At 40.7% G+C, this 22,893-nt stretch overlaps 2 protein-coding genes across 12 annotated transcripts in view; both read right to left on the bottom strand.

Moving 5' to 3' along the window:
• The window catches only part of ARHGEF12 (Rho guanine nucleotide exchange factor 12), a 152,754-nt gene extending 134,476 nt beyond the window's left edge, over positions 1–18,278 (bottom strand). For 2 of the 6 annotated variants that reach the window (XM_016922155.4, XM_016922158.4), the window contains exon 1: positions 17,208–18,180. In XM_016922155.4, the coding sequence (XP_016777644.1) occupies positions 17,208–17,239 (32 nt within the window). In that variant the 5' untranslated portion in view covers positions 17,240–18,180. Of the gene's footprint in view, positions 1–16,613; positions 16,727–17,207 lie in introns of those variants that run through there. The other 4 variants (XM_016922157.4, XM_054662782.2, XM_063784575.1 and 1 more) reach the window with 4 other exon arrangements.
• A 2,543-nt stretch (positions 18,279–20,821) lies between these two features.
• TLCD5 (TLC domain containing 5) overlaps positions 20,822–22,893 on the bottom strand; it is a 9,330-nt gene continuing 7,258 nt past the window's right edge. For all 6 annotated transcript variants that reach the window (XM_063784579.1, XM_003313370.6, XM_003313371.6 and 3 more), the window contains one exon: positions 20,822–22,893. This exon is cut by the window's right edge. The gene's annotated coding sequence lies outside the window, so the exon portion shown is untranslated.

The following is a 22,893-nucleotide window of genomic DNA, read 5'->3' as shown; positions in this document are numbered from 1 at the left end:
GTCACAGAATTTCAGAGACAAAAAATCATCTACAAAGAAGAAATGAGATTAAAAGTAACAATGTTTTTCACTTTGGCTCATATGGGGTGTGTGGGACCCCCATGGTCTCTCTCCTTCCTAGTTAGTGTCAAGCTGGAATGTGAGAAGATGGCCAGTGAGAAGACTGAAATGCAGCAACATAACATCATGGTGGGGAGAGTTATGATGTCAGGGGAATGGGAAAGAGGACTTGTTAATCCTGACTCACCCAACCACTCTGGGGTAGGACTGAGCCCTCTTTGAGCCTTATCTTTCCTATCTGTAATTGGGCCGACTGGGATTACAGGCTCTCTCTCAGAAGCCTCTCCCAGCTCTTGAGAATAGTGAAACAGGAATCTTCCCTCTTCTCACAGGCATCTCAGTGGGGCCAGGGTCTCTAGGCATCTCCTATCTTCTCCTCCCACTGCACCCCTAGTCTCTGAGGAGATCAGAGGCAGCACCTCCAGGTATGGTCCCGCTTCCTCCTCTGGGCTCCTCCTCTGGGACCCCATGGGGTTCTGGGGCTCTGTATCCTGCTGTGATTCCCCCAGCATCACCCAGCACAGGGCTGGGCATCCACCTCCACCCCAGACATTCCCAATGGGCTTTTCCTTTGCAGTATGAGATATCCTATAGACTCAAAATTGAAATGCATAAACAGGTAACTGTGTTGCAGATAACAGTGTTCAGAAGGGCGGGTGGAGATCTGGAAGTCAGGGGAGGAACCCAGTGTGGGCAGTCTGGGACAAAGCTTACCCCGAGCATATGGGTCTTGCCTTGAAATCTCTGCAGAGGTCTCAGAGGGCTGATGTGGGAAAAAGGAGACAGATTTCAGATTCTCACATTTTGGAGACATCATTTAGTAGCTGGAGCCATCCAGAAGAGAGGCAGGCAGTGGGCAGGGGCCAGGTATCCCTATCGAGGAGGGCTCATAGCAAAGACTAGACAGCGAGATCAGGGAGGCTGTGGAGGTGACTTGTATTCCAGGAAGGGACTGGATGGATAGTCTTGAGGGTCCCTTTTAGCCCACAATCTCAAGTTTTGAGATGGAACGCAAGAGTCTGTTGCTGTTTTGAAGGTTTTCAGACCTAGGACTGGCCAGAAGTTTCTGAGATTGTTCTCACGTCCCTGAACTTGATCCCACAGTTCAGGCTGACTGCACCATTCCAAGATGGACCTCAAGATTCTGCGACTGTGATAATTGATCCAATGGTATAATACCGGGCACAAGGTCCTGGGACTTCCCAAGATTCTGAGTTTCGCATGAAGGTTCTGAGACAGACCTCAAGTTCTAAGATTGATGACCCTGTATGCTGAGATGTGTCCCAAGGTTCTGAGGCTGTCCCCAAGCTTTTGAGTGTGATCTGAAGGTTCTGAGATAGACCAAAACTTCTGAAATTGACTCCAGTGGTTCAACCTGAAATCATGAGATTAATTGATGGTTCCTAAAGGGATGAGGAGGTCCTGAGATTCTGAGCTTGCTGGACTCTTAGATTCTGTCCACCAGAATATTAGAACCAATAGGTAGAGCCTTGGGTCAGGGATTCCAGGTGAGTGGGAAGAAGAAGGGGAATGGGCTGGGAGTACAGGGCGCCTGGGGTGCTGACCCTGGCATGCTTTCCCAGATGTGTGTGGGCTATGTTGGTTCTGATAATAGGCAGGAAGAGGCTTATCTGCCCAGAGCACTGTGTGGTCCCACAAGTACACGTAACAGATCCCCTTATGGGGAGAATGACAATAGGTAGGGCCCAGGCCCTGGGAAACTGGTTCCACCCTCCTGAGCATGGGAGACACAAACCCCAGCCAGGCAAACAAAGCACACCTGTAACTCAGGCAGAGGCAAAGCACAGGGCCATTGCCACACACCCCTTTCCCCACCCACACGGCGAAAAGAAAAAAAACACAAGTGTTCTAAGGCTCAGAAGATGACTCTATAGCTATAAAAGATAAAACCTTTTTATCTTTAAATGGCAGAAAATATAAACTAAATGATAAAGATAACACTATAACAACGCAAATAAAAATATTATCTCCACTGCCACTTAAACACACGCAGATTCTTGATAAGAAAAAACTGCAACCCAACTTACTTACATCATTTATGCTTCCAAAGGCCTGATTATCTACTATTAATATATTACATATATGAGATAGGCCTTAAACTTCTTAAAAGGACTTTAAAATAATTATGATGGAAAATGATCTATAAGCAAAACAGATGAGGCATCAAAAAAGTTCAATGTTTACAGATGTGTATATATTTAAAGCAACTAATAACAAACCTAAACACAATGTTTAGGTTCACTCTTTAGAGCAAATGAGACAAAATCCCTCATGTCAGAAATCTGGAAAAGAAAATACGGAAAACAGGTGATTAAGAGTACAAAGGATAAGATGTAGTTATTAAATTTTAATGTGAAGGCAACACTTTAATGGTATTGTTGAAGATAAAATCTATTTTCTGGGTTTCATCCAATTGATTGATCTAGATGAGCCAATAACCACAAACGACTGTGACCAGTAGTTTCAAAAAAGCGAGCATCGGAGTAATAATCCCAAGTCTTCTGTTTAGAAACTATGTCAGCTTGGGTATTAGTGAACCTCTCAGAGGCTCATTTTTCCCAGTTTTAAAACAGGGACAACAGTATTTAGCTTAGTTGAAAGGTTAAAAAAGACAATGCACAGGAAGTACCTAAAACAGTGAGCAGTACTTAATATGTACTCAATAAATGTAACATCCGGCCGGGCGCAGTGGCTCATGCCTGGAATCCCAGCATTTTGGGAGGCCGAGGTGGGCAGATCATCTGAGGTCAGGAGTTCGAGACCAGCCTGGCCAACATGGTGAAACCCCGTCTCTACTAAAAATACAAACATTAGCCGGGCGTGGTGGCGGGTGCCTATAATCCCAGCTAATCAGGAGGCTGAGGCAGGAGAATTTCTTGAACCAGGGAGGCGGAGGTTCAAGTGAGCCAAGACCATGCCACTGCACTCCAGCCTCCAGCCTGGGCGACAGAGCGAGACATTGTCTCAAAAAAAAAAAAATATATATATATATATATATATATATATTCCTTTCCTACATCCCAAGTATCTTGATAGCCCTAAATTTCACCTTTTTTTTTTTTTGAGACGGAGTCTTGCTCTGTTGCCCAGGCTGCAGTAGGGTGATCTCGGCTCACTGCAAGCTCCGCCTCCCGGGTTCATGCCATTCTCCTCAGTCTCCCGAGTAGCTGGGACTACAGGCGCCTGCTACCACACCCAGGTAATTTTTTTTGTATTTTTAGTAGAGACGGGGTTTCACCGTGTTAGCCAGAATGGTCTCGATTTCCTGACCTTGTGATCCGCCCGCCTTAGCCTCCCAAAGTGCTGGGATTATAGGCGTGAGTCACCGCACCCGGCCAATTTCACCCATTTTTAAAAATGCTCTTTGTCACCTACATCACATCTTGTCATCTTTCAAAGTCTAAAATATTAGAGCAACAAGTAATCATGATTTAAACACTGTCTTACTAATCAAACTACTGTAGTTTCCAGAATCCTTCTCTGACCAAAAGATCACCATATTTATCACATTTTCACTGGATGCACAAAGTATATATAGGTTTAATCAGTTGCTATTTCCAAGAGACTGATAATGAGTAAGAGGTTCTCCTTCAAGTAGTGACTAAAACAATGCCCAATCCATAAAATGTTACTTCCTCTTAGCAATGAACATCTAAAACTTCTTAGATTCCAACTTACACCAATGTCTTTTCCATTTTGGTCTAAATAGTTCACTGAAATATAACTAAACTGAAAAATAAAATAAAAAGGAAAACATAAAAAGACAGTATGTGATAGAAAGTAACCACATTTTTAAAATTTGGAAATAAGATCAATTTAATCATTATTATTTCATTCTACAACTTCCCCCAAATACACATACTTCTCACTTTTTTTTTTTTTTTTTTTTGAGACGGAGTCTTGCTCTGTCACCCAGGCTGGAGTGCAGTGGCGCGATCTCAGCTCACTGCAAGCACTGCCTCCCAGGTTCAAGCCATTCTCCTGCCTCAGCCTCCCCAGCAGCTGGGACTACAGGTGCCCACCACCACACTCGGCTAATTTTTCATATTTTTAGTAGAAACGGGGTTTCACCATGTTAGCCAGGATGGTCTCGATCTCCTGACCTCATGATCCGCCCACCTCAGCCTCCCAAAGTGCTGGGATTACAAGCGTGAGCCACCGCGCCTGCCACATACTTCTCACTTTAATCTTCAGCACAGATGAATAAATATCACTCTATCATGTAAATTTCTTCATTTTAAGATATAATTCAGCAGGTAGCAAGAGCTCAAAATAACTGCCAAGACAATGACCTACACAGAACAGGCATTCAATATTTACTGAATAAATAAACAAACTGATGTTAATAAATACAGAACTGGACAAATTCTGAGTGATCGAAGGCAGATTTAAAAGTATACTGCCAATCCAAACTAACCCATTTTGTGAAGAGATGTTCCACGGTCTGAATTGAAATAACTCTTAAATCTATTCCTCACTCGCAAACGCATTTAATTCTAACAATAGCCTGAAATATAAAAGATAAGGAATATTATCACAGCAAGGGAAAAAAACTATCTTAGCCACAGCTGCTAAAAATACATATGGATTCAAAAAGATCTTACAAGCACAGATGAAAGTTCTAGCAAAACCTAGCTAATTCCTGAGGTTTAAACAATAACAGCTACTATGACTTACTGAGCTCTCTCTTACGATGTGCTAGGTACTCACACACACTCTCATTTAATCGTCACGACAATTCTGCAAAGTAGGTATTCTTCCCATTTTTACAGATGAAAAAATTAAACTGCTGATCAGAGAGGTAAATTTGCCCAAGGTCTCCCAGCTAGTAACAGAACAAATGCGACACACCAAAACCCAGGCTCTTTTCTCTATATCATGCTCCTTCAGTTCCCTTCCACTGCTCCTCTCTTACAAGGGCTAAAATATATAAATAAATACATACACACACACACAATTAAGGGCTGAGATCTCTTTTCCTTTAAAAGCTACTTTTTATCTCTGACAAAAAATGATAGCTTCAAAAAAAAAGTCGGCCAGGGAGTCAAAATTAATATAATTACTATTACATATCCATATAATATTTGACTTACTTTCTATTTTTGGAAACAGAATTGTACCTGGTTCCTTTTAAGCTATAATTGTATGGTGAGAAGCTTCTCCTTTTTTACTGTTCACATCCAGGCAACACACCCAATTTAACTTTATACACTGTCTCAAGAATTCTAATCATGCAGGGCTTCCTGGTAAATACAGTAACTACTATAGAGACCTCAAACATTCCCCCAAATTGTGCAACTAACAATTGCAACTAAAATACAACCAAGGTACAAATATATTATCCTAACAAAGGTACACACTGGGTATCCCTTACCCAAAATGCTTGGGGCCAGAAGTGTTTCATTTTGAATTTTTTTGTGTTTTGGAACATTTACATATACATAGTAAGATATCTTGGGAATGGGACCCAAGTCGAAACACAGAATTCATTAATGTTTCACGTACACTCTATATGCACAGCCTGAAGGTAATTTTTTATTATTTTTTTTTTTTGAGATGGCGTTTTGCTCTTGTTTTCCAGGCTGGAGTGCAGTGGCATGATCCTGGCTCGCTTGAACCTCCACCTCCCTGGTTCAAGCGATTCTCCTGCCTCAGCCTCCCGAGTAGCTGGAATTACAGGCATGTGCCACCATGCCCAGCTAATTTTGTATTTTTAGTAGAGATGGGGTTTCTCCATGTTGTTCAGGCTGGTCTCAAACTCCCAACCTCAGGTGATCCGCCTGCCTCGACTTCCCAAAGTGCTGGGATTACAGGCTTGAGCCACCATGCCTGGCCCCCACCTAACGGTAATTTTATACACTACTGTAAATAATTTTGTGCATGAAACAAAGTTTGTATTATGTACTTACGTGTAGAATTTTCCACCTGTGGCACATGGCACCCAAAAAGTTTCAGATTTTGAAGCATTTCTGATTTTGGATTTTTGGATTAGAGCTACTCGACCCATACTGACAAACTATTACCTCTGAAACTAATGTTCTCAATTGTGATACAACAACAGAAAAACAGTATGAATCATGGCAAGTCAAACTTAATCTTCTTGGGCAAATTTTTATTTATTTATATTTTAAATAGACTATATTGTCACAAGTAACCAAAACCAGAATCAACTCCACTAATTCTGAAAAACTGGTTTTTCCTTCCCAAGAAAAACTCAAAATTAAGTAATTTTATTTACAAGCCAATGATAGCTACTTTTCTACTGTAGTTCCTACATGGACTCTGAAATGAGACTAGCAACATAATGTAATTAGAAAAAACTAAAGCTAACTGGATATCTATAAAGACTACTTTAATATAAGTGTCTCTGTACACAATGAAAGAAGCTAGTTAAGAAAACAAAATTAATTTGATAGTGGTACTATACTAAAATATTTCCATCATGTTATATACAATAATTATTTATTTCCTAATCTGCACAAATCCTCTTCTGCCACCTCATTGTCACCTGAAAATCTACAAACTGAAGAGATTATATCTGTTTATTTTGTGTCCCACTGTTTATTACCTAACAATCCCCCCAAAAAAAGAATGTCCTGTGAAACTGTAATCCTAGATCCATAACAGAATGTCTCATATTCCCTACAACCATGGAAATGACAAACTTACTGGTTATACTGAATGCTCATAAAATCTACGACATCTTGAATCAAAATGGAGGCTTTCAGGCCTTCAAGACAAACTAACCTGAGCAGCTGAAATTGGCATTAATGATTTCTAAACTAAAATTAGATAGATGAATTTCTTTACTTTTATATCATCTTAGAGATCATCTTAAAGATATGATAGATCCTTTCTCCGCAGAGCAAATGGCACGGGTGAACACAGGATTTTTATAAATGATTCTGATGTTCTTCTCCAAAGAAAATAACATCACTGAGAGCTCCCAGAAGACTTGGAGCCATTAAGAGCTGGGATTCCTTTCAATTGGCATCATTCCAACAGAGGCTCAGTGAGAAATGAAACCTCTGCAAATCAAATCTGTTGCAATGTTATTTTTTCCAGAGGTTAATTACCTGCTTCTGCTACAAACACACACACACACACACACAGAGAGAGAGAGAGAGAGAGAAACAGAGAGAGGCAGAGAGAAAGAAAGAGAGAAAGAAAGAAAGAAAGAAAGAAAGAAAGAAAGAAAGAAAGAAAAGAAAAGAAAAGAAAAGAAAGAAAGAAAAGAAAAGAAAGAAAGGGAGAGGCTGGAAAAGTAGATGGCATTCTGTTGTAAGCCTCCTCCAGAAATACTCAAAATGAAATCAAAACAAGTTCAGGCTGTCAAATTCTAGATACGCTCTATGAACGTGCTCTGCTGCTTGACACCTGTCAGTCTATATAGTACTATTACCTCACCCTATCAGACAGTAATAATTTACTATGAGAAGTCACACGTTCAGACTTTATCTCTTAAAAATACTTAGTGAAATACTTGTAAGTGAAATTATGATATCCAAAAACTGCTTCAAAATAATCTAGTGAGAAGGGGGGAAAGAAAACAGATAAACCAAGATTGTCCGTACATTAACTGCTGGAGTAATAAAGGGAACAAGGGAGGTTCATCATACCATTCTCTGTACTTCTGTTTATGTTTGAATTTCCCACTAAAAAAAAAGAAACTTTCATAGACTCCAAATAACCCATTTAACAAGCATTTACTGAACTTGTTGATGTAGACTATATTATTTATTGTTCCAAATTATTTAACCTCCACTTTCCTTAAGAGGATTATACAGCCTTATCTGTTATCATGCAACTTGCAATGCCACCTGTGGAAGGACTATACATCCTTACCCCACTGACAGTGAGCTCTGACCATATGACTTGCTTTGGCCACTGACATGTGAGCTGATGTGACATACAACATGACTGAGTGAAAGCTTTAAGAGCCATTGTATGTCTGCATCTGTTTTCTTGCTCTCTCCCTCATCCACAATAATGGCACAGCCCAGACAGGGGATGCTCCTTGAGCCAGGGTTCCAAAATAAGAAACGTGAAGCAATGCTGCAGTCAATCCACAGCTGACAAGGTGTAGCATAAGCAAGAAGAAAAGCAGTGTTGTAAGCCACTGAAATTTGATAGTGTTGCTATAGCAGCATAACCTAGCAAAAGAAGACAGATACACTTATTATGGAGTAGGTGCAAAAAATAAAATTATAGGCTGGTATACATTTTTAAATGTTTCAGAAGATAAACCAAAAAAATTAACTATTGTTACCTATGAGGAGAAGGTATGAAAACTAACAGGAGTGTAGGAATACTTTTTTTTATACCATTTTATATGATTTGAATTTTCTGTGTGTGTATGCGTGTGTGCGTTTAACCTGAGCAGCAGCATCTGGGTAGTTGGATCATTTGGGCCATTTATTTTTCTTCCTTCTGCTTTTCAGTATTAAAAAATAAAAATATAATAAGGCTACCAATAATTACTTAAAAATGAATAAGAACTATTCTTATACCCTTGAAGAACTCACATATTAGCTAACAATTTAGCTTTAAATAAAGCCTTCCCCCATTCATTGTTAATTTTTTTAATGTCCAAGGCTAAATACTGTATATATATATTTAGGAGTATGACATACGCCATTTCTTTTTTTTTTTTTTTTTTTTTTTGAGACGGAGTCTCGCTCTGTGCCCAGGCTGGAGTGCAGTGGCGCGATCTCGGCTCACTGCAAGCTCCACCTCCTGGGTTCATGCCATTCTCCTGCCTCAGCCTCCCCAGCAGCTGGGACTACAGGCACCCGCCACCACACCCGGCTAATTTTTTGTATTTTTAGTAGAGACGGGGTTTCACCGTGTTAGCCAGAATGGTCTTGATCTCCTGACCTCCTGAACCGCCCGCCTCGGCCTCCCAAAGTGCTGGGATTACAGGCGTGAGCCACCACGCCCGGCCTGTTACATGCATTTCTATCAGTTTGCTCACTTTCAGGTTTCAGCAAAGCAATATAGTGTTTTGTATATGGATGGTACGGTTACTAATCTCAAAGGAAATTCTCACAATTTCATTATTTTAGTATGCCAGTTAAATTGGCAAAGAGGTTTGCTCTAGTTACAGGTGTTCAAGGGAGAGAATACAGTCATGGGTTCTTAGTTTCTGTTTCTGGATGGGCCAGTAAAGCCCCTTCCTCATCCCTCTTTCCGTTTTATCACTAGAGACAGAAACTAAAAACCATGGCTTCAGGCTGCTGAAAGCCTAAAACAAAACAAAACAGAAGAACAATAGCAAAATAAGGCAGGTTGGACAAGCTTGCTAGGTGTTAAGTTTGGTAAATATGCCTTAACCAGTACTAGAGCAAGGAATCTATTAAGGAAACTCTTCTAGGGTAAAATCATAAAGGAGCATTGAAAGAAAGGAAAACAAGGGGAAAAATTCTAATCATGACTCTTGTGGTGATAAAACAACACTTGAATGGTTACAGAAATCAAGTTTGATAGAGTAACACTTTACTACATGAACAAGTTTTAACTTCAAGAGAGCAATATCTGAATATAGCAGTAACCTGCAAATGACTAAGAACATGTCTGTACTTTTCATCCTAAGATCTCAAAGCACTTCACAAACATTCATTTAACTCTCGTATCACCTGAGAAGTGGTGATATAATAATACATCATTATAACCATCTATCCTGCCAATACAAAATATTTAAATACCTCTTCAGCAGCATTTGCCCTAAGAAGGTCTTGCTAAACAGCCAATAAAACAGGAAATAGGCTGACAGTGCATATGCCACCAACAATCTCTGAAAAGATCAGACCTTCACCCACAAGAACCACTTCCTCTCAGTAAACCACAGAGACTGTACTGGGCAAACCACAACATATCGGCTTGTGTCTGGAACATACGCAGATAACCCATCTAAAATCTATGGAAGGGTATGTCTAAGCACCTTCACAGGATTTCTTGTGTTAGTAAGCGTAATTTGGGGTATCTGTTACTCTTCTGGATAACATATAGCCACTTTCTGCATTACAAGATCAATTTCAGGTATCATTCCTTCAGAGGCTGATGAAGTCTCCAGTTTTTTCTTTTTTTTTTTTTTTTTGAGACGGAGTCTTGCTCTGTCATCCAGGTAGGAGTGCAGTGGTGCAATCTTGGCTAACTGCAACCTCCGCCTCGCGGGTTCAAGTGATTCTCCTGTCTTAGCCTCCCGAGTAGCTGGGATTACAGGCATGTGCCACCTGGTCCGGCTCATTTTTGTATTTTTAATAGAGACAGGGTTTCACCATGCTGACCAGGCTAGTCTTGAACTCTTGACCTCAAGTGATCCGCCCACCTCAGCCTTCCAAAGTGCTGGGATTTACAGGCATGAGCCACCGCGCCTGGCCAGTTTTTCTACAAGAAAATAATCTACATTTTTTTGAATCCATAAAAGATCTACAAAGTCCTCTTTGATCTTTTGAGTATATGAATGTAAAATCAACATTTATATGTAATATTTGACAAAAACTGTAGTATCAGAGTGTACCTTTAAATGATTCTAATGTGTTATATAACACCAAAAGAAAAAGCAGTGTGACAAGCAGCTAATTGAAAGCATTAACTAAAACCAGGCTCTCTTATATAGTTCCAATTTCTGCATGAATTGTTACTTGCAGTCCAAGACAGGAAACCTACTTTTCATTGGCCAGTAGATTTGCTTGTCTCTAGACACTGAGAAGCCACCCAGGCCTGTCATGTGACTGTGATCTCAAAAACCAGGACTCAGCATTTGAATTAGTAAAAGATCCTGTTTCGGTATGAATCTAAACTGCATTGGTGCATGCTAATTCAAGAGGTAAAGTTAGTGTATTTTTTCTTTTACTAAAAGTCGACACTATATACTCATGCAATTTAGGCACAGCCTCTGACCAGGCACTAGCTTCATAGGCTTCTATTGGAGTTAGAAGCTGTCTTATAGCGGTCTTTCCTATATGACTATCTTGATGATTCCAGATATTCTAAGTTGAAAAAGTAAAATGTTCTAAATTTGGCATGTTTGCAAATTTTAGTATTACCAAAATACAAAATATTAATATTAGCAAAATACAAAACAAGGACATCTATCTCAATAATTTGAAACTAAAATAGTACTAAAGAAAATATGCTAATAAAGTATTCAAAAGGTCTACAGTCTTACAGATTTTATAATAATCTAAATATGCACTTTTTCTGTTACACTGTCTTGTCATTAACAATTCTTGTAAATACAACAGCAAGAAAGTAAAATATTTCAATTTTCACAATATCCATTTTACTGAAAAAAAAATACTGCTAAGCATTGCTATTTCACTAACATGTGGAAATAAGAGGGGACAAAACAATAAGGTAAAAATAAACCAAACATCGAGGAATGTTTTGACCTACAATTTAAGATAACGAACTGAAAAACCACTGGAAAAAATAAGAAACAACTTCCTGATGTATTTCATCATATTGCAACAAGATGATTTTCAATCAAAGGTGGCTAACATTATTTCTATACCCTACCCTTTTGTCATAGAATTGATAACATTTGTTACATTGAGGGTCCTCATATTTGAAAGAATCGCTTTGTAAAAAAGCCTTTTAGAACATGAGTAATTGCTTAATTAGTTGATTTGGTAATCATGCTGTTTGTATAAATTTGTTTCATTTGACTGTGACATATCTCATATCCATCCTAAAGACTATCTAAAATAAAAGTGAATCAAAATGACCTTGAGAATCTCTTTACCCATATTTTTGCAGTAGGAGAGCAACTGAGAAAAAGCTAATGAAATATTAAGATAAGCTGATTTTTAGACAATGGATCAACAGAAAGCATACAGCTTGGCTAAGCAAAGAGTAAGGGAAGGGGACCGGAAAGGATAATGAATAACCATCTGAAACATTTAGAATCATACAAACATAAAATGGGAAGAGAGCATTATTTAGCCTGGTACAGCAAGTACATACAAGTAACAGGACAACTTAAAAGAAAAGTTAGACATAAAGATCAGGAAAAACTTCCTGACAGCAAGATCTATCAGACTGTGCTTCAGTCTCCTGAGGAAGTGACAAAAGCTTTATCCTCAAGAGATATTTAAAATTAGAATGGGTAAGGTACTAGAAACTATGCTGTAAGAGAAAAATCCAACTGACTTCATCAAGCTGGAGAGTTACTAAAGGAAAATAGCACAGAAAAATACAGTACAAAGAAAGACAATAATTTAAAATGAAAAAAAAAATGGGGGACTTGAGAGCCAGAAAATCTAGGTTAAAATCTTGGGTCTGCCCTTTCTAGTTTTATAATCTTGACTTAAAATCTTGACCTAAACTGTATGAATTAGCTTAAAGTGTAAATGACAGAAACATGATCTGCCCTGTACTGAACTGAAAATATTGTAAATGTTAAAGAATTATACTACCACAGGATATCATTACCTACATGATGGTATTTTACTCAAAAGAAGGCAAAAATATAATTTTGTTGATTTAAAAATTTTAACTCACATGGCACTATTTTGAAAACCTGTAATTATTATAAGGGAAAGGAGCATGTCTTCAAGTAAAGCTCAGGAACATCATCGAAACCAAGTTTTAACAGAAAAGACCAAAAGAAGTTAAGCTACTATTCTTGAAAATGTGTCATGGTCAATTTCTAGGAAACAAGCAAGTATATAAGAAACATTTCTAATAATGTCAGACAACCATGATGCAAAAGAGTCCCTTCAATTACCTCTGGGAACCAGTATGTTATCTTGCTGTTTCTGTGACCCGTATCAGTTTGGGAAGCAATTCATACCCACCACTGGATGACATTTAGAAGAGGCAACCACATATGTACAATGAAATATTTTCCAACTGTTTTCCCTGGAATCGCAATGCTCCACAGAAAAATATGTAAAATTCACCATTTATGGATTCCATGAATGTTCGCCTCAAATTTCATTTTTTAAACTGAAAACTCGAACTTAGTTAAAAAACAACAACAGCAACAACAAAAAAAACCACTGGGCTCGGTGGCTCAAGCCTGTAATCCCGGCACTTTGGGAGGCCGATGGCTCAAGCCTGTAATCCCAGCACTTTGGGAGGCCGAGGCGGGTGGATCACCTAAGGTCAGGAGTTCAAGACCAGCCTGGCCAATATGGTGAAACCCCGTCTCTACTAAAAATACAAAAATTAGCCAGGCATGGTGGTGGGTGCCTGTAATCCCAGCTACTCAGGAGGCTGAGGCAGGAGAACCACTTGAACCTGGGAGGCGGAGGTTGCAGTGAGGGGATCATGCCACTGCACTCCACCGTGGGTGACAGAGCAAGACTCAAAAAAGGAAAAAACCTACATGTTAACTCGATGGTATATACATGTTAACAACTGGAAACCACCAATGTGTTAAGTGGTATTCCAAGGTTAACATATTTTTGTAATGATTTCAAATAAAGCTTCTCTTGTCACCTTACTGAATATGAACATCATATAAATGTACCATTAATCAGGAAGACTACAACACTGTACTTTCAAAAAAAGTTACTTTAGATTCTGCATGTTGACTCATGTAAAACTGTACAAGCGAATGTACTATTGCATACCTTTATGACTCAAGATTTTATACTGAACTAAAAAGGCAAAGATAAAACTGAATACAAAACTAACACTGTGATCTTTGGCCCCCATTTCAATGTTGTATTTATGGACTGGCTGACTTTACAAGAAAAGGTTACAAATAATTTCACCTTGCCGAGAGATGACTCATGCAACGTTGAAAATAACATATAAACATGAGTAGCTCTTCTTTTTTTAATCAAAAGCATTATACAGCAATTTTGACAGAAAAAGTATCATTAATGAAAAGTATCATTAATTACTGGGTACAGGCATATAAAGTCACAGGTTTCCACACTCACTTTAAAAATCTGCTGAAGTTAAACAGCTTAAAGCTGAATTCAGTGCTTTAAAAAAATTGTATCAAAAACCTGTCTTTATCTATAAATCAAAAACTACAAAATTCATAAGCCCTAGCCAAAACAAAAGTCCATTTATTTCAAGGAAGAACCCTATAACTTTCCTACCTGTACTGTCCCTGAAAATTCAATGTTATAGACACTGGCCTGAAATCATTTACTGAGTCTACTGAAAGGGCATTCTCTCCTGTCTACCTCTCAGAAGAAATTCCAATTGCTATAGGACCCCTAAATTCTCAGGGATACAAGAAAGACATGTAGGAGGATTGGAAACGATTAGGATGTATTTTAAGACTGAATGCAGCAATCAATGCAGACTAAAAAGCAGCAATCAGACATTTCTACACTTGTCAAGTGCTCATTCTAAACGATGAAAACTACAGACTCCAGGGCTCATAAATTGCTTACCATTTTTTTTAAAGCTGTTTGGATATACTACATAGAAGTAATAGCTACCACGAACATAGTTTGAGTTTAAAGTCTTTTAAAAAGTTTGAGTTTTAGGTTTTAAGGGGTGCGGACTGGGGAGTAAAAGATGAAGGGAAAGAGAAGAGAGCAAGTTAATGTGTTGATTTAACTACAAAATAATAACAGGATGTAACAGAGTTCTGAGTATCCAAAGTGACCAATCAGAGCCTAAACATAGCTGAATTCCATCCCAGCCCCAGCACGTCCCTAACACAAGAATAAAACCCTTATCTTGTTCAGCCATGTGTCGCCTGCCACAAACTGCAAAACAGAACAACGCCCAAAACCAGCTAGTCTGATTTCAACTGAGGACAGACAGACTCTGTAGTCAGAAGCACCACAATGAAAGAACTCTAACTCACACAGCTGGCCTGGTGGTTCTGCACACTCTACGAAACAAAGCCATACCACATACAGCACTTCAAACTTGAAAGGATCTCTATCTAAAAAGCTACACTGGCGCTGTTAATTTTCCAACAGTTCTAGAGTCAGCAAAATATACCTACAGTAAGAGTTAGACACTACGAAAAAAGGATGAGGTAGGGCTGACAGAAAGCTAGAAACTATTATATACTCGTAACTTTGTTAAGACACCTTGGCAGAGAAATAATACTAAACCAGTACCTCCAGATTTCACCCCAACATATATTCATATTAGGAACAACTACTCTCTTAACAGCAAACGGATGCTTTATATTTACAAAATATATTTAAATGTGGTCAAATAAGAATAATTCTTAATAAAAAAAGACCCTAGTAAAAAAAAATCCTACGAAACAGGTCTCAGCAGTGCTTATTAATTGGCTTTTCAAGGTTTTTTCTTTAAAAAAAAAAAAAAAGTAAAATTAGGCAGCAGCACCTGAACCAGTTCAAAAAACATTAATGCCCAAACCAATTTGCAGATTAATCTTACAATATTCATTTTGTAATCTCTTGTGCCTAGCACAGTGCCTGGCCAAAAAAAAAAAAAAAAAAAGAAAAAGAAAAGAAACAGGCTTGCAGTAATTTCACACTTATTGAATGTTTATATGCCATCTAAGTTATAAAGAGGATACAAATTCCAAGATTCTATTTCCAAGATAACGAGAAGACAAGGAAAATCCCTGAGAAGCAATGCTGAAGAAAAACCATTACTTGAGGGCTTTTCACTCACTTGTGTGTGGAATGAGTCCGTTCTGTTTCCATAAATTAAACACCTCAGCATCGCAATGAAAACCAACATTACATTAGTTCCTAGTAAGACTTTTGTTTACAGGCTCAACAGAAAGAGCGAGAATTGAATGAAGCAGGAAAACAATTATCCCCACACCCGTAAAAGTGATTTCTCAGAAGCAAAACACCCTGAAAGGAAAAAAATGGGGATAACCAGAAGAAAGTAAGATAAGCATTGTCAATACTTATATTAAGTGTATTCTTGGAAAAGTTAAAAATTATTTCATTGAAAATGAAAACCCACTTTGAAAAATACACAAAGAGTAAATATAAATACTTTAAATATTTAACAGACTCTTTTAAGTGAACATTCATGTGATGCTGGAAAGCATCAACAGGAAGAGGAAGTTCTGTTTCTGGAGTAGCTGTTATGGTATGATAATGGAATTTGGCCCTTTTAAAATCAACAAATGAGTCTTACAATTGGGTAAAACTCTTATTAGGAAATTAAGACTACTTTGTGCAGAAGCACTATTGTTGCACTTTTCATCAAAGAGCTTTGGCCCTCTAATTCAGTTACTTGATCTATTTTTTCACGGTGTAATAATTCGAAGACTGACTTAAAAATAAAGCAAGCTGACAAATTTGGGACTAGCATGCAGTGTCATAATTAAATTGAGAATGAAATGTGGTCAAGGAATCAATATGCTTTTTATCCCTTACCCTATAAACAAGAGTAACTTAGGATAAGCAAACTGCACTTCAACCACACATGGTCTAGCTCAATTCGCCACCCACCACCATGCAACACTGGTAGGTGCTATAAAGGACAGACACAGAACTCAACAAATTCAGCTGCGCGCTTACACTATGCTTACGGTTTCTATCTCTTAAACGCCAAGTGTTTCTGGAAGACGAAATATTTAAATACAAGAATTAAAAGCAAACCCCCTGATTTACCCTCATTTCTTCAGCTCCTGGACATTGCTTCCAGCAAGAACCTGTGATTTACTGGTAATGTCAACATTCTGGAAAGTTATTAGATAATAATTAAACACCGTGCAGGTCAACATCTGAAAGAGATCAAGTTCCCAGATCACCATGCAGTAGGCTCAACGTTAAGTCCACAGGTAGAAATTCCTAAAATGTAATTGTCTTGAGAATCTACTGCAGGACACGGCTAAAGCTGATAAATAATACACCAATACCGAGCCGACTTCAGGCACCGACCTTCACCTAAAATGACCTTCTCCTCTGATTTCCAGACGAGTACACAATCCTAATGCACACCACAGGCGGAAAACCACAATCATGGTTTTGCCTCCCCCTTCTCTGAGAATCGGAAGGGAAGTTTCTCTCCGGAAAAATTACATTTCCAAAAGCCAATCAACTGGATAACTCGGCAGCAACCCCAGGCTAACTGCACAGCTCCGAAACAACCCTCTTTCCTCTGCCTGTCAACTTCGCTGGCCAAAGGCAATCTGCAATCACCGACTCCCCTGCTAGGTCGGGCCCGATTCCGGGAGGCCGAACGAAGGAGGAATTCATACCAACCTGTCGGTGATAGTAGACTGTGTGCCACTCATTGGGGCCCTTGGCGAGAGGTCCTCCTTTTATCCAACTTGCATTTTACAGTAACCCCTCCTCCCCACCCCCAGTGCTCTGGGATCAGGCCCAACTCCGTCAGGGACACAAAAGTCCAACTCAAAACTCCATTCAGTCATCTAGACCATCCGATTGTAAGGGGTCAACGGATGCGGCTTGGAGCAAAACAAGTTATCTCCCAAAACGAATTGAGAAAGCCAGGGAGCGAGTCAGTCCAGAGTGAGTCGAGCTAGCGAGAAATCCTCCAGAAGGCACAAGGATAAACTTCCTCAGAGAGGGAAATCCGCGCGCAGTGGGAAGGGGACCCGGGACTCCCGCCGGGGCTGGGGCGGGATCAGCTCACGGACGGGTGTCGGCTCCTCCTCCGGAGTCTCGGGGCCTCGAACTCCCCGCCTCGGCAAGGGCCGGGGCCCTCCCTCCCGGCTCTCTATCTGGGGCTGCCGGCTGCTCGTGGCCGCAGCGTTGGCCGCGTCTCCGGCCGTCCCGCGCCGGGCTCGCGCGATTCCATGTCCCGGGCCCGGGGCTCCTCCTGTGCTCGCCGCCCCCACCAGGCTCCCGGTGCTGGGACGAGCCGCTGGCGCCGGCGGAGAGGTCCCGCGGCCCGAGGTGACAGGGACCCGGGTCTCTCAGCGCCGCGGACTGCTCCCCATCCCTTTGAGGCCCGGACTCTTCCGCAATCGCCAGAGGCGGCGGCTCCTCCCCGACGCTCCCCGCGAGGGGCGGGAGATGCCCGTCCGGCCCGGCCTGGAAGCCTTGGTCCGGGAGGCGGAGGCGGAGGCGGAGGCGGCGGCGTCTCCCCGCGCAGGGCCGGCTCGCCGGGTTCTGGAGGCCCTCGCGGGCGCGCGCGCAGACAGCGGAGGAGGCCGGCGGCCGTGGGGGCCGCGCAACCGCGGGCGCGCGCGCGGGTTCCGGTTCCGGTTCTGGTTTCCCGGCCCTGGCCGCGTCCGGCGCGAGCTCGCGCTTCCCGTCCCCCGCCGACTTTTTTGGCCCCCCTCCCCTCTGACTTCGGGAAGCCGCCTCACCCGGGATCCCTCCGCCGCTCAGGGCCGCGCTCTCGCCCTTGAACGGACGCCTCCGCCGGAGCCCGGTTTGGGAGAGCGGCAAAGTAGTCCTACGGGGCAGAGGGAGGTGGGACCCGTGCAGCCCCGGGAGGCCCACCCACCTCCCGCGGCGCCTGGGCCCCTGAGTGCCGAGACATGCCCCTTCGAGTCCAGTTTGTACTAAGTCGACTTTCACCAGAGACCGCCCGAGAGCGCCCCCCAGATCCCGAGGACATGGTGCCGGGAGGCTCTTTGAAAATTACCAGCCCCCCTTGTCCTGGAAACTTTTATTACTTAAGGGAATGTATTATCTCTCCTGTCTTCTGGCTGCACGCGTTCTGCCGGTTCCCGGCCGGCGCCCCTCGCTGCCTCCGCAGGCCCCGCTCACCTGGGCACCTGCCGGCTCCGGGGGGAGAGCGCCGCATGAGCGGGAGGCGCAGGGCTGCGGGAGAGCAGCTGGGGACTGCAGCCAGGGTTTCTCGGTATAAATATTACTTTTAGGCTGTTTCTGCCTTGGCAAAATGAAATGTGTTATTTGCCAAATTGATAAAGCATGGTGCTTTCCATGGCGACTTAACAAGCGTGTTGTGGAAAGAACTGGGAGAAGAAAATGAAGTATATTTATCCAGTAAATAGCATTACGGTTCTCTCCGAAGGATTCCCAAACGGTTTTTCGGTTTTTTCCCCTACTGGGTAGAGAGCTTTAGATACCCATCTAGTTTTATGATTGAATAATTCAGTATTATGGCAATTTAGGTACCACATATAATACAGTTCTTCAGTTCTGCCTGCAAACATCCAAAGTGGCTATTCCCTTTATCCAACTATTTTCAGACTTTTGAGCTTAAACCTATGTTGGTGACAAGGGATTTCAGCCATTTTGTGGAATCCAAGTAGCAAATCAAATCTAATAAACAGTGGATGTGGAGAGAGGAAACAATTACCTCTTAACAATGCTGTTGCAAAAAGTCATTCCGCAACAGTTCATGAAAGGATCATTATCCCCGAATAGAGGCATGAGCTCACGCTGACGTTAGTTAGAACGGGGGGGAAAAAAAGGAAAAGATAAACAGAGACCAGAGACGACTCTTTAATTGCTCGATTTTTTAGGTTCAAGGCACAGCCAGCTAATTTTGTAATGTTTATTTTTGGAAAGAATAGAAGCAGATTAGCCAAGGCACTTCCCTAATGATGAGACCAGGACACATTGCCACCTGCTGGTGTATTCTAGCATGACAATTCTACCCTGAAGACTCTTAATTTTTGAGTGTTTACATGTAACTGGAAGGAATCCCATTCACATATATATATATACACATATATACACATATATACATATATACATATATATGCATATATACGTATATATGCATATATACGTATATATGCATATATATGCATATATACATATATATACACACATATATATATACTGACCAAAATGCAAACCTTATCCCCAAACTTTCTTAAACCTTATCCCCAAATCTTTCTTAAAAGTACTAAATATCTTATTTTCCCCTATCCTAATAATGTTACAGTGTAAGTATAAAATTAATTGAACCCAATGACTCATCAAATCATGTATTTTGGAGTTCCTCTCTTCCCTTAATACTTGAGGGAAGCCTCAATACTTAAGCTTCAGGAATAAAACAAACTGGGAAAGTTTCCTAATTCACCTTCTCTTCCTTGCATACAAAACCTCTTGGCAAGCTGCTTTCAAGATCTTTCCAAACTTAAACAGACCCACGGTTCTAGCTGTGAGCAAAGAAGGCATTTTGCTGTGGGAAAGCTTCAGAAGATGGTAAGCAAAAGATTGAATTAAGCCAGTGGTTATTCATTCCAGAACTAATTTTTTTAAATGATGAAAATCTCTATAGTCACCTACAAAGCATTAATGATTAAAAAAAAAAAAACTGAAAGCCTCTTTAAAGCTGCCGATAGCTCAACTGTTCTAAAGGCTGTAACTATAGGATGCCTTCAGAAAGTCAAGCCAGTCTGGGTAGAACACACTCCTCAGGGTCCGTAGTACTTTACCTAGAAAAATGACATTGATGACCCAATCCACTGGGAAAACCTTTGAGGAGGTTTTCCAATGGGGATGATTCTAAACCACATTCTCATCCTCTTGTCCATTCTTTCAACATGCTTACTAAGTATCTACCATGCATCCCAGACTGTTTTAGGCATTGGTAGTACAGTCCTCAAGACAGGGCCTCCAGCTGTCTTCAGATGATGTCTCTGATGTCAACTCACTTGACATCAACATTTTCAAGACAAGTGTCCAAACAGGTGGCAGAACAAGAAACACATTAAGGTTCTTCCTCTCTCTTTTGGCAAACTGTTTTGTGTATGTCAATTGTTACCCCCCAAAATAAAAAAAAATAGGGGGAATGATGGATAATGAACAGCAGATTAGAGATATTCACTAGTAAGTATGAATACAGGTCAACATTTCTACAGGTCAAAAGGCTTTTTTTAACTTCTTGGCAAAACCACCACATAAATATAAAGACAGACTCTGGATTTATAAAAAGTTGTTTTACTTTTATAAAATTTAGTACAAATCTTATGGAAATATAAATCGTTCTTGAACAGTGTTCGTTATCATTACACAGTAATCCAGTGCAAATGAGTACTTCATTTTGTCCGAGTATACCACACATTAATTAGCCCTTCATTTACCTGTGGTTTCAGAACTTAGCATTGTCTTAACTGCTGAGTCATCTTCAGTTCACATTGTTCTCTCAGAAGTTTTTTCATAGTTATTAGTAACAACATCAAGAAAAGCTGAAATGAGGGATTCCCTTCCCCTTACCAATTATTCATATTTCTCACCATTCAAAAAAACCTACATACAGTTCCATGAAAGTGTCCCCAAAACAACAAGATCTGCAGTCCCTTCACTTCTGAGGAGTAAGAGAGAAAAAGAATTGGTACCAGATTAAGCCTGTTCATTTGTCTGGTATGGAACAGGTTGCACTGTGCCAAAATTCAAGAGCCAGCTTTTTTTCTCTTTTTTAAGCTCATGTGCCAAGCCACTCTTTTCTACAAGCTTTTGCTAAAATCAGCATTCCTCAGCATCCTACTTTGACCACAATTTTGTTGGAAAGACGCTTACCAGCATTTTAGGGGCGCTCATCATAGAAAAAAAAAAGTGGAGATTAAGAAAAAAAACAGGAAGTGGAGATGCTGTCAGATTATCTCAATGCCCAGCAAAACTCTTTAACCAAATGACATTCATTTTTAAAGACCCACTGTTAACATGCATTTAAAGTTACTGTTTCCTTAACAGTGATGACTTTATACCATTCCAACCACTCCCTCATGCCTGGTTTCTGTGGCCAAGACCGTTTTCCATTTTCAAGACCGCTCATGGCTGGGCACGGTGGCTCACACCTGTAATCCCAGCACTTTGGGAGGCCGAGGCGGGTGGGTCATGAAGTCAGGAGTTCAAGACCAGCCTGGCCAACTTGGTGAAACCCTGTCTCTACTAAAAATACAAAAAGTAGCCAGGCATGGTGGCACACGCCTGTAGTCCCAGCTACTCGGGAGGCTGAGGCAGGAGAATCACTTGAACACAGAAGGCGGAGGTTGCAGCGAGTTGAGATCACACCACTGCACTCCAGCCTGGGCGACAGAGCAAGACTCTGTCTCAAACAACAACAACAACAACAACAACAACAAAAAAAACACCATTCATTACGTTAGATTACCAGTGGCCATGGAATGGACTGATGCTTCCTACTGACCAGCCTTGACTCCAGTAGCACCATATGCTTGCTCACCCACTGAGCTAATCAAACACCATTGACTTCAATAACATGGTAAAAATAAATAATCAATAAATACATAAATACTTCATATTTCCATAAAAGCCCTACATTAAAGACCTCCATTAATAAAATGCCGCATAATGTATTTATGAAATATACTACAGGGTATTTCATTCATTCACAATAGGTTTAAACTCAGGCAAAGAAGAAACAAGTAACCTATCCAAAGTGAATGAGTAGCTCTCCAAAGTGGCAAGTGAGTAGCAAAATTAGTTAAAAGAACCCAGGAATTCTGGATTCTTAACCCCTTGTTCTAAGCTTATATTCTTGCTTCTCTTGGAGACTGTCACACTAAGAATTATTATTTTTTTCCTTCCAAGACTGGCCTTGTTTTATTAGTTTGTTCATAGAGTGGTACCTTTTTAGTAAAAATAAGAAAAGTAGGAGGAGTACTAAAAGGGAATGTATCTAAAATGAAAAAAAAAAATTAACCTCATCCCCCTGAGGCCAGTACACACTTTAAAGTCTTTGGCTCTAGTTTGCAATATGTACAGCAAAGCTGAAATCTAAACTGCCATCTCAAGCACAGTGGAATCCACATGATAAATCCCTATGGAATTTAGTCATAGCCTCAAATGCCTAGGAGATTAATGCACAAAAGCCCTGAGAACTGGCATAGTTTTCCTGGTAGGGCAGAACCCATATAACAGGACTCAGTAAATCTACCCACACTTCATTCGTCTCAGATCCAAAGCCCTAACTCTATAGGTTTTGTGCAGAAAAGAGTTAACATAGCAGGCCTAAACTGCTATCCTTGGAGAG

Source organism: Pan troglodytes, chromosome 9 (genome assembly GCF_028858775.2).
Source record: "Pan troglodytes isolate AG18354 chromosome 9, NHGRI_mPanTro3-v2.0_pri, whole genome shotgun sequence".
NCBI classification, from domain to species: domain Eukaryota; kingdom Metazoa; phylum Chordata; class Mammalia; order Primates; family Hominidae; genus Pan; species Pan troglodytes.
Note: the sequence above shows the minus strand (reverse complement) of the source record. Positions and strands in the feature narration are given on the sequence as shown.